This window comes from Aptenodytes forsteri, unplaced genomic scaffold (assembly GCF_000699145.1).
Source record: "Aptenodytes forsteri isolate BGI_AS27 unplaced genomic scaffold, ASM69914v1 Scaffold216, whole genome shotgun sequence".
NCBI lineage: Eukaryota > Metazoa > Chordata > Aves > Sphenisciformes > Spheniscidae > Aptenodytes > Aptenodytes forsteri.
This window is the reverse complement of record NW_008796114.1, coordinates 717,748-729,997: the sequence shown is the minus strand read 5'-3', so window position 1 is coordinate 729,997 and position 12,250 is coordinate 717,748. Positions and strand designations below refer to the sequence as shown.

At 41.3% G+C, this 12,250-nt stretch overlaps 1 protein-coding gene across 2 annotated transcripts in view; it reads left to right on the top strand.

The window, feature by feature from the left end:
• The window catches only part of GDAP2 (ganglioside induced differentiation associated protein 2), a 24,951-nt gene extending 13,100 nt beyond the window's left edge, over positions 1-11,851 (top strand). For both annotated transcript variants that reach the window (XM_009287089.2, XM_009287087.2), the window contains 7 exons: positions 1,117-1,267; positions 2,235-2,311; positions 3,696-3,772; positions 4,350-4,489; positions 5,087-5,141; positions 10,023-10,166; positions 11,098-11,851. In XM_009287089.2, coding sequence (XP_009285364.1) covers positions 1,117-1,267; positions 2,235-2,311; positions 3,696-3,772; positions 4,350-4,489; positions 5,087-5,141; positions 10,023-10,166; positions 11,098-11,145 — 692 coding nt within the window. In that variant the 3' untranslated portion in view covers positions 11,146-11,851. The remainder of the gene's footprint in view (positions 1-1,116; positions 1,268-2,234; positions 2,312-3,695; positions 3,773-4,349; positions 4,490-5,086; positions 5,142-10,022; positions 10,167-11,097) is intronic.
• The last annotated feature ends 399 nt before the right edge of the window (positions 11,852-12,250 follow it).

Here is a 12,250-nt window from a genome sequence, read left to right as displayed (position 1 = left end):
CAACTTCTTGTGCACCCCCAGCCTACTTGCTGGTGGGGTGGTGTGAGAAGCAGAAAAGGCCTTGACTCTGTGTAAACACTGCTCAGCAGTAACTAAAACATCTGTGTGATAACACTGTTTTCAGCACAAATCCAAAACATAGCCCCATATTAAGTACTGTGAAGAAAATTAACTCTGTCCCAGCCAGCTCACAGTTTTCCTGTGAACAGAACACTTTTCCTGTTCACAGTTTGATACCTGATGATACTCCTGCTGATCAGACTCCAATCTCCAACCCCACCCCACCCCCCTGCCCCAAACTGCTGGTTAGAGTGGTATTTGCAGCTGTGGCTGATCAGTGTGAGGCATTCAACCACTAGCTAATAATTTGTGGAATTACTGGTTTTGCATATGTAGGAGCAAATGGGTATAGCGGAATCCTGCACTTTTGTCCCATTGCTACTATAGCATGTCACACTAAAACTGGGGAACTCAATTCCCATCCAGATTGCCCAGAGAGGTCGTGCTAGAAGCCTTAACAATGTTCCTTGATGACATCAAGTTGAGTGGAGCGTTCTGGTATTGTCACCAGCAAGCGAGCCTCTGCTCTTGTACTTCATCACACAGTCATGTTGTAAACAATACTATAAAAATACTCAAACTCGGGTTACGACCAGCTCTACAGCATCTGTTCAAGCAGTGTGAATGATATAAAAAGAAGTGAGCCCTTTCTACAGAACAGCTTCTAAACTGAGTAAAGCTGCAGCGTCTGTCCTGCGTACTTATTTTTTCCCCCTGACAAGTAGGACAACTGTAAAGCCCAAGTCTCTCCTGCCAGACTGTATTTTCTGAGAGTTAACCATTATTCCTTTGTTACAAGCTGATGACTAGGACTTGCCCAGTTAGTTTCCAGGCAAACCAACATTTTAGGAGAGTCCGTAGTTACCCATCACATGCCATAATCTGTCAGTGGTACTGGGGGGATATCAGAGCCACATCATGGTACATTGTGTCTTTTTGTGTTAGTTTGTAGCATGACGACTGGGTTGGCTCACTGAGATATATAGTAATTCATCAGCAGCATTGCTGTCTTGTACGCAGCTCGAACACTTTACACTACCTTTGTTTCTACTGCAGATGCTTCAGATGAAGAGGGTCTGGAGGCAGATTTGTCTTTCATTGGTTCCCATGCTTTTGCCCGCATGGAGGGAGACGTTGATAAACAGAGACGCCTCATCCTTCAGGGACAGTTGTCAGAGGCAGCGCTGCAAAAACAGCATCAGAGGAAGTGAGAATTTCCTTGTCCATGTGAATGTTTTGTGTTAGTTAGCTATTCAGAGGACCAGCCCTTACAATGATTTTGTTATCTGTAAAGCCTAATCTTCTGGCAAGGAAATACAGATAAAGCCTGGTGTCACCCTGGATCGCTGTGGTAGCCTCTTTAGCCTGAAGGGAGAAGGGAAGGGGCAGTAGGAGGAAAAGGGAAGCTAGTGATGAACACACTAGCATACCCAGTGCATCCAACCAGCTGCCTTATCTCTTTGCCACAAGATGTCACTGTTTTGTCACCGCTTTTTGTAGTGGGGTCACCTGCTTTCAATACTGCCTGCTTGCTCCTGAGGCTCTGGGCAGATAACAAAACATTTTTCTTCCGTCTTTCAAAACAGAAAGATAAATAAACTAATGCTGAGGCTTTTTTCCTCCTCCCCCCCCAGTGTGCACGATCGCTTTCTTAGAAGCCAGTTCCATGCTGGAGTCCTCTTGAGGCATGATGCTTGGCTTGTTTTGTCAGATGAGGCACTAAGTTGTTCACCATTCAAAGGGGGGAAAAAAAAAAATCCATATGTGACATTGGTTGCTGCGTAGTTGTGTTCGACTTCTAGACTTTTTAAAGAAATTGTCTTTTTTTTTTCCTATTTTTTAAACACTGACACTGAGGTATTTAAATGCAAAAAACTCTGAGATCTTTTCAGCCCAAATGCAATGCCACTAAGTTACTAGTTGGTGCATATTCATTGCCCTAGTGAAAATCACTAGGTATGTAACTAAGACACTCAAATCTTCCCCCCACACACACATACACTTCTTTCTTTAACAACTTGATAGTTGCTCCATAGGTCAGAAAACCACAATGTTGGAGAGGGAGCTCAGTCAGAAAGAGCTTGTTTTGTCCCTCCCTTCCCATATACCTCTTCAGGCTTCTAATGCTAATCCAAAGGGGGATTAGATCTGACCAGATGTTTTTAACTTTCTAGTTATAATCGCTGGCTGTGTCAGGCAAGAGCTGAAGACCTCTCTGATATCGCTTCTCTTAAAGCCTTGTACCAGACAGGTAAGTTCAGGGTACCGGTGACTGGTGTATATTGTCTTACAGTAAAAATTCAGAATAAAAATATAATATTTTCTTTGGACTTGAGTGTATATATACAATAAGTCAATTTATTAAGCTAGAAGCCTGGCCAAGAACTAGGCAACATCTCTGCAGTAAAACAGGAGTTCTCTCTTGATTGGCTTTGAAAGACTGTGTGGTAAACTCCCAAACTGCTCTGCTTTAACAATCTGAGGGTACATGCATATCTTGAATTACCTGTGGTATTAAATGTAAATCGGTACTGTTAGATTAAGCCAATGCATAAGGTGCTCTGTATGAGATGGTTCTTCTTTTGGCCTGAATTATCTCCACCCTTTTGTTACAAATAAATGAATGTTGCTTTCAGATGATTAGTGTAGAGAATAAGCAGTTACCAAAGCAACTTTTAATACAGCTTTCCTGAACAAAATGGCTTGCTTTATTTCCCTCAGGTTAGCTATGTGTTGCTCTCCTCTGTATGTGTCTCCTAGTACTAATGGCTGAGTACCATGGGCAGCACATCTTGCAACCTTGAGTTCAGTAGATGGGGAGATTAGGGAGGGATTCAACAACCTAATAGAGAGTTCAGTGGAAGAAAACAGCTGCCAGGTCCTTGCAGCCCAGGAAGCAGAGATGGGGAACCTGTACTCTACAGTTTGCTTTTACTCTTTAGGTAGCATCATACTCGGATGTAAAAACTTGCCATGGTCCCAGTGGCTTATTGCTGCTTTGCACCATGACAGGAGGAAACAGGCAAGTAGTCAGGTTCTCGAAAGCATAGCTGTGTTTCTGCAGAGAAAGTCTGTTCGGCACTTTGGCTGATATCTTTGGCCTCCCGAAAATCCAGATACTTGCCTTGATCTTTGTGCAAATACCAATGCTGTGTGATACGTTCTACTCAGTAGCTGCAATTTTAAATTCTTTTGTTTGCCTTAGATAAGGCTCTGTGGGCTGCAGGAGGTCCATAAGGCGTGCTCTGGGAATCTGTGCATTAGATTTCAGAGCTTGGTTTCTAGGAAGAAGTTTGCTTTGGTGGTAGAAGTGAAGGTTTTGGGTTTTATTAAAAACAACAAAAAACATGTTATTACTTGTGATTTAGGTGAATGTGGAGTACACAGGCAACATAAAATTGCAGTCCTTAAGACTTAAGTTTCTCGGATGTGATGCACCCTTTTTTGGATCAGAATAGCTACTGGTATAGTGAGAACAGTAACTCTAAGCATATTTCCTCTGATGTAAAGATGGAAGCCAGCTGCGTTGCAAAAATTCTGAGCTGTGGCTGGTTCTCCCTGGTTTGAAAGGGATCAACTCCAAAACCTGGTATGACTGAGAGAAGTTCAGAGACAGATTTTTCTTTCTTTTGTAGGTGTAGATAACTGTGGCCGCACAGTGATGGTGGTGGTTGGAAGGAATATCCCCGTAACATTGATAGACATGGAAAAGGTAATGCTTTGTAGAACTAGAGTTGTGTAGGTTGAATATGAATGTTCAGGATGTAAGAGTCTGATCATAAGGGTAATTCAGTGTTAATACTAGAAACATTATCTGTAGAAGACTTAACAGAGATTAAATAGAAATTATTTTTATAGAAATATAAAAGTGTATTCTCTTATTAAGCTTTTTGTGTGTTGGGATGGCTTTTTTTCAAGGAGGAACTGAACTATTTTTAGAAAAACAGGCCTAACATGGACTCCTTTTTCTTCTCAAGAAGAAAGAGGCTTGCCCTATTTCTATAACTGCCAAGACATGAAGAGTGAAATGTAACAAGTCAAATTAGTTTTTCATGGGCAGAGCAAGAATTTATCTCCCTCTATGAGGTCAGCTAGACAAAAAAGACATCTAAGTTATTACAGTCAAGTTGAAGACTTGGAATGTTCACCTTGCTTTTGTAGCTTAAAACATAATGCTACCCAGCCTCATGATTCCTGATTTGTGAATGAATTAAAGGAAGCATATTAAGATGTAATGCAACTGTGAAAGAGTTCTTTGCAAATATAAATTTCATTTCTTTCTGTCTCAGGCTCTTCTGTATTTCATCCATGTCATGGATCATATTGCAGTGAAGGAATATGTCCTGGTGTACTTCCATACGCTCACAAATGATTACAATCAACTAGACTCTAATTTCTTGAAGAAACTCTATGATGTTGTTGATGCCAAGTGAGTGTCAATAGGAGAAGAACCCCTTCTGGTCTTCCTCTGTGCTATGCAAATGTTTGTCACTCCCTGTATCTAGTTTCCCGTTTATTTGTGAGAGAGTTTTGCTGGGACAAAGACCTAAATAAATAACAAAGGCAAGAGGAAGGAGGATATGTTTCTTTCCTTCTCAGAACCATCTATCAAACCAGGAAGTTCTGCGCTCTGCAGTCTCCCTTCTGGAGCTGTTAGAGAGGCATACTGAGTGTATTGTCTGTCTATATCCAGAGGTGGAGCTTCTGGAGCCTGGCATTGTTAAAAGTATGTTGCTAGTTGTGAGGGAAGAGGCTTGGGTTAACATTGGTAGTCATAATTCGTCCATAACTTTCACTGTCCACATAAAAGACTGCAGGCTATGATGTCTTTACCTGAAAAATAATCATTCTGCTTTTTTTCCCCTTTACACTTACTTTTCTGGTATCTGCCCTTATATTAGATCTAACTTTGTAAAATTACATCACAGGCACTTAAGCAAAATGATCTATGTTTTGACAGTTATGTTGTGTAGGTGAGGTTAACTAGAAGTCACTTTTAAAGAGATTTTTTCTTTCTTTAAACCAGGTACAAGAGGAACTTGAAGGCACTGTATTTTGTCCACCCAACATTTCGTTCAAAGGTGAGGTGTATAGTACAAAAGAAAAGAATGTTTTGGGTGTTGGCAGGGGTAGCATGTAAGACCATAGTATGAGGAACATTGAGGTATACAGAAGACTTCCAAAATTAGGCAGTATCTTCTAGATCCACGGTCAGAACTTCAAATTCATCCCCATCTTTGATCTAGCTGTAGTCTTCCAACCTCAGTGATAAGCTGAACCCCAATGCAGTGCAGTTGTCTGTGCCTTGTTCTGCATGTGCTCTTAACAGAGAAAGGTGGAAGCTTTGGATCTTGCCTCTTTCAAAGAGAAACATTTTGTCCTTTTTCCTGCTGTCTGTCTGGCAGGATGAAAAACCACTACCAAAAACTCTTAGAATTCTTTTTTGTGTAGTTCACTTCCTGGATGTTTCGCCTTTTCTCTCCTCACAAGAGGTATTGCATGTGTGCTGCATATCGGTAAGGGCAGAGGGTGGTGTGTCAAGCAGCAATGAGATTAGTCAGGATTATAGAGTGTAGAGTAGCAAAAAAAGGATGGGAAGAATGCCTCTGTGACATGGAGTGCAAAAAAATCCTGTTAAGCCTTCAGGAGATGAAAAACTGAACTCATCAAGCAGTAAGATATTATCCTTGACTGATCTGTGTGGGGCAACAGAAGATGGAGCTCGCTCCCTTCTGTACTTCATACACGCTACTTGTTGCAGCAGTATGAGTACTTCAGATGAACTGAGTGTCAGCAGCAGCCCTTCCTAAAATTTTTGTTTGTCCTATTAAAACCATTAGAAATGTGATCCTCCATGTTCACATCAGATTAACCTCTGTTTATTCTGCTTTTTGCTGACATTGATCAAATTTGAGAAAATTGTATGCCTGCAAAAAACATCTGTTTGTACATGTTCAGCAAGAATTTCTTTGCTAAATTTCCAAAGAGTCCTTTCTTTTCATGTGCACAGCTGGGACAGCATGAGGCTTAAAGCTTCCTTGGTTTTGTGTAGATGAGACTGAGTCTTCCCAACAGCATACCTTCCAGTTTCTGCCAGGATATTAATTATTCCCACAGGGTACAGATCTGAGGTCTGAGTGCTAGAATTAGAGCTTCCAGCTCTGATGCTCCTGAAAATGTAGGAGCTGGCATAGAACATTACTAAGGTCACAAAGTTGAGTGGAAAAGTTGAAGCTAGGAAGTACTAGTGTTTTAGATTCCCAGCAGCACTTTATCCCCCTCCTCTTTTACCGTGCATTTCTATTCGATTGAGAAACATTTTTTTTTGTTGGAGGATGAGAACTCGTGTTCACCAGTCCATTGCTGTGTTCTCTGTCCCTTTGGGAACTGCAGTGGGACTCGACAGTTCTGTGGGGCAAGCAGATAGTTGGTGGGAAGCAGGGAGGGTGAGAGACGTAGAGCGCTCTAACTTGCTGGAAGTGGAATTGGTTTGTATCCTGTTCTAGCAGCACAGCTGGAGGCAAAAGAGGATGTGTGTCCATGTCTTTCTGCCAAGCCTTTTCTCTAACTGAAAGGCAAGTGGGGTTGCTGCTGGCTGTTGCAGAGACCATCAGCTTATGAAACATGATGGGGAATATGCAGCAGAAAGTCCTGGTGGAGAAGGTGGCTGCTAAGAGAGAATGATTTTTTTCTCCCCTCCTTTTTTGGCTATTTCAGGGTTGTTGTCCCTGTGGAAGATTGCTAGCCCAGAAGCCTCAAATCTCTTAAAACATGTTTGGCACATTCACCTTCCTACTTGGAGCATTGACTTCATTTCCTAGAAATAGTGGAAAATACCCCATGTATCAAATGTAGGAGGAAGGCTTGTGCATTCATTCAGCTTCCCAAACCCATCACCCTTGTACATTCATTCTTAAATCTCTGATTATAAATGGTCCATTTTACTGCGGTATTGAATCCTGGCACAGTGGATGTCTGCCATCTGGTAGGGTCGCATTGCTTATTGCTGGGCTAACAGGGATCAAGAGGCTTTTCATCATGCCTCTTGGAAACTCATGTGTCCCTAGAAAACAAGCATAGTTCTGACAGTGTTTCATAGTGCCAACGATGATTGTTTGGTTTCTACATGTGAAACTTTTAAATTATGTATATTCTGAGGATAATTGCCTATCTAGAATACATGGTTTTCAGTATGCAAGGAGGGAGGGAGGGTTCAGCAGTTATCCTAAAACACAGAGTAACTGAAGCAAGGTGTGTCACTGCACAATCTGTTTTTGTACACTAATCCTCCTTTATTCATGCTTCTATGTGAGCATTCTTGTGATCTGTGAAGAGCTTGATTCTCTTGTAGTGCTGCTGAAATGTAACCGTTCTTATGATGAAATCGCATCATAGGCAACAGCAGGTTTTTAGGCTGGCAGCAACTCTTGCAGTATGAACACTTCACCACCAGGACTTAGATTTAGATACCCTTGACGTGCTATCACAAGTTCCTTCATACTCTTGTGTGTAAATGTACTTCTGCTTGTTATTGCTATAGTTGCCGATTTATAAATAAAGGACTCTGGGGCATTTTTGTGTGAAGCTTCTCAACTCCCCTCTGCTGAGATTTCTCCAAACAAAGCTTTATAGAGCTTGGTGTGTTCTGAGTGAAGTGTCAGCGGCTGAGTCTGAAACAATCTTACCCAGAGAAATTCTGTTTTCATAAATTTAGTAACTTGCCTGTGAATCAAGAATGTTTCAAAACCGAAACATACCTGAATACTCAAATTAGATATTCGTAATCATCATAATCTTTATATTTATCATGAACGATTTTTGTCTTGTTTTTTTGTAACAATCATAAAAGCAGTTTCTGGAGATCAGATGCCAATATAAAGGTTGTTGCAAATCACTTATGGCTTTTTCTACAAAAGATCCTTCCAATTGTAATAAAATTTCCCAGATTTTAGTAAGATTCTCTTTGGGGTATGACCCAATTAAGAGGTTGGTGACACACTTTATCTGTGTTGTGCTGCTTTTTTGAGGGAAGGACATCTGATACTTTAACCCTGTGGTTTTCTAGCTTGGCAGGGTGACTTTGATTGCCTTCTATTCAGATTCAGAACTGCAGTACAAGAAAAATGAAGGAAAACTTAAGCAGACAACTAGATTTTTAACTTTTCTGACTGCTCTGGTATAACTTATTCTACTGTCACTGCGTTAACAGGGATTTGGTTTAATTTAAAGTTCTCTGTCCTCTTGCCAATAAGGAAATGGCTGCTCTCGTATTACTGTTTCTATAACCTGTGATTACTGAGAATAGAGATACAGAAAAATTCTCTAGAAACATTTCTGGCCCCCTCCCTTTTTTCTGTGTTACTGGGTAAGATGTGTCAAACTGCAATGGCTTGTATATTGAGAAGGGGGGGGCCATAAAAATAGCTTTTCCCAATACCAGTTTTCGTGATGGCTGCAAAAATATTCCCTGTTAGACTTTTATACATTAAACATCCATAGCAATTATGTTTAATGATTGTCATTCATAATATGCCTTGGAATGCATGCTACTTTGGTACAGGATTCAGAGGGTATTTTTCACTCATTAAACTGTCATCCAGTGTCACTCATAAGAGGTCTTGTTAGAAAAATATAGTCAATAACGGATGCCAGTAATAGTCTGTCTCCCTGCTTTATGCTAACATAAATCTCTAATTCTGCCCTTAAAATAATTAACCGATCTTAAATGTTCTGTCCTGTTCTTTACCTCCTTTTCTCTTTTTCATTGTTCCTTTCTCATGAAAATATGCCGTTTTAAGGAGGCAATGTAGTTATTCCAGGACAGTTTTTAGGCATCAACTTTTTCTTTAAATGTTGTATTCAGGCAGATCATTTTTATTGACCTAATGTTTTAGTTTATTTGAAGCTCCCACTTTCCTCAAGGCTTTTCTTGCGGTCTTGCTGCTTTTTGGTTAACTTACTGCAGTCGAAGTACAACTAACAAACAGAATCACAGAATGGCTGAGGTTGGAAGGGACCTCTAGAGGTCACCTGGTCCAAACCCCACTGCTGAAGCAGGGTCAGCGAGTCCTGGTTGCCCGGGACCATGTGAGTGGTCCCTAATATGAGCGTTTGTGACCTGTAGAACAGTAACCTCTGGTTCTCACAAGTTTTTTCTTTTCCCTTCAGTCTGCCAGGAAGAGACTAGATAAGAAATAAACAAAAAGTAATATAGTGCTTAATTTTGGAGAAGGTTGGTTGAAAAGTAAAAGCTTGTGCAGTCCATCTAAACAGCATATTTAATAACTTGTAGAAGTATCAATGGTGTCTTACTGGCCTTGCAAAACAAAAAGTCCTTATCCTGCTTACATCCAAAAGAGACAGGGGTGCATGTACTTAAAGTAAAATCTTGTAGAATAAGTTGATAAGGCTTATTCTTGTAGAATAAGATGGTAAGACTTTGATAAGAAATGTGGTAAAACAGAAGGACACACTCACTCAGCCAACCCAAAGCAGAGAGGAGACTTCAGTAGGACCTTTGAACAGCTGGAAGTCTCTCTCTTTCTCTCCCTCAAATTGCCTTTTCTGTGAAAACTTGAAGGCAAAGTGTTGAAAATGCTTTTGTCAGAGTCAAATAGGTCATATTCTGAGCTGGCTAAACTGGAAGTGAAAATGTGCCACTATACAGATGGTTTTTTGAAGACAAACAGCATAACAGCTGTCACTCTTGTACAGTAGAAAGGGACCTTAAACTGGCAGTTGAGGAGGAATGAGTGTGGAGTCAGAAAACACTAGCTTGAAAGCTCTCAAGACAGCGCTTGCTTGAAGTCAGTGGTGTGTACTTCCTGACCTTGTTGTGTTATTGCCATGATATTAGTGTTTCAGGTTAACTCAAACCTTTTTACCTATGGAGTATTATGTCAAACTTGAAGGTTTTGAAACAGCACCATCTTCACTTGTTTTTGTTGGGGGTTTATTTTCAGGTCTCGGCATGGTTTTTCACAACCTTTACAGTCTCAGGGCTAAAGGACAAAATCCACTATGTGGAAAGCCTTCAACAGTTATTCACAGCCATACCCCCAGAACAGATCGATCTCCCCCCTTTCGTCCTCGAGTATGATGCCAGGGTAAGTGACTCCATGTGGCAAGCATCAGTCTTTGCGCCTAAGTGTGGTTCTTGTGCATGTCCCATTCTGCTCTGCAAGAGCTTTAAAGGGACTGACTTCTACATCTTAAGAATGGGGAGAAGAAAGGGAGGGTTCCTGGAGAGTCTAGTTTTTCTTCTGTGAGTAACAATTTTCTTAAATTTTTCTACATCAGTCCAAGTAGAGAGCTTGGCCAAGAAGCAGACTCCTTCCCCAGTAGAGCAGTCTCCTGTGTGCATAAAAGGCAGACTACCTTTCTTCAGCCAAGAACTATAACATAACACACTAAGGGCCTGTGGACAAGATAAAATTCATGCTATATACCTGCTGTATACCTTACACTGACTGCAAAAAAACCCCGCTATCTGTGTTTCATCTTCCCTGCCTCACGTATCAACAAACATGCAGGAAGGGGGGGGGGGGGAAGCCGGGGAAAAATGGAACTGTAGCAGGGTGCCTTGCCTTTGGTGTTGGTCCCTTTTCCTCCTCCCTTCTCCATCCCAGGTCTCTACCCAAATAGTGGAATGAACATGGCTTGCATTGGCCAAATCATTCCAAAGAGGATGTGCTGTTAACTACAAAATAACAACCAGAGCTGTGTGTCTACGTAGGCAACTTTGTCTTGAACTCTGTGACTGGCTATGCTAGCATTTGTGGCTTCCTTGCATCACAGCTTGGCTTAATGGCAAAATTTTAACCTGCACTTTTTGCTTAAAACAGAGGCAAAACCAAGGCCTGTTTTTGCCTGGTTACCAGCACAACCCTCTCCTGGGTGAATTGTGGCAGTCACTGTACTTGTGGAATACAAAGCCAGGAGTACCTGGCTTTCTTTCTGCCTCTGTGTCATCATCCATTGCACCAAGGTTTATTGGAGAAGACTTCTGTTCAACTGCTGATTCTGTTCTCATTGCAGGAAAATGGGCCTTACTATTCTTCTTATCCTCCATCCCCTGACTTGTGATCTGCAGTCCTGCGATGCTGCTGGTTTCCCATGGATCTAATGACCTGATGCCTGCCAAAACCTGTGCATTTGCCCATGTACAGAATTCAGAGAGAGGGTTTTCCTCCCCCAGCTCTGGTATTTTTTTACTGATGAGATATTTTCAAGCACTCAAGCAATCAGAGAACTTTATGCCACTGTGAACTGTACGACTATTTCAAATATATTTATCCAATGGAAAAGTTGATTTGAAGATCACTAGGTGCATTTTATTTTGTTTTGGGTTTTTTTTTAAGCTGTTACGTTTATTTCTGAACAGACTTTCTCTTTCTGGGAAATCCATCAAAAGCACTTGATCATGTTTTTAACTATTATCATTTTCCAGCTCTGTTTGTAATACTGATTTCTGACTGGTCTGTACAAATATTGTGCCGCACCAGCCTGACACGTTGCTCATTATATGGTCTCAGTGTTTCACATCCGATTACTTTCCCTTTCTGTTAGTGCTGATTACTTTGGTCTTGACCCAGCAAAAGTATCTGGAATTGGGAATGCCGTGTCTGCAGGCTGAACAAAGCACTACAGCCAAGCCAAGATTACTGCAAGGCTTAGTACCGTAAAAGCTAGGTGAGCTAGGAGCCTTGATAAAGTCCCTGTCAGTTATCATTGGATGATGTGACATGTCAGGATGCCACTACCCTCCTAGTAAGAATAAAATTGAAAAGCATTTGCAGTTTCTTTTCTCTAACTATAGTTGTTTATGTTCTCCTTTGACATGGCCAGATGTGTTTGTATGATAACTGAATGCCATCTGCCTGAAGTATGTATGGAGGGGAGGGGGAAACGGTGACACCAACACCAACCTCTGGTGGCAGAGATTGTTTCTTAGAGATATCAGTGTCCCTTTTATTTCCTGTTACACTGACACTCACTGATTTTTGACAGACACAATGCATGTAAGAGAGCTCAGCCACAGGGTGCTTATGGAACTGGAGGTGAAAAGTTTTTCAGCCTGCCAAAGGAAAGCTAAAAGAGGAGGGAGAAGGCTCCCTTGTAAAACATAATCAGGGATGGCAGTCCTAAATACAGAAGGATGGAATCCCTGGTAGGAAGAATGTCACCACAG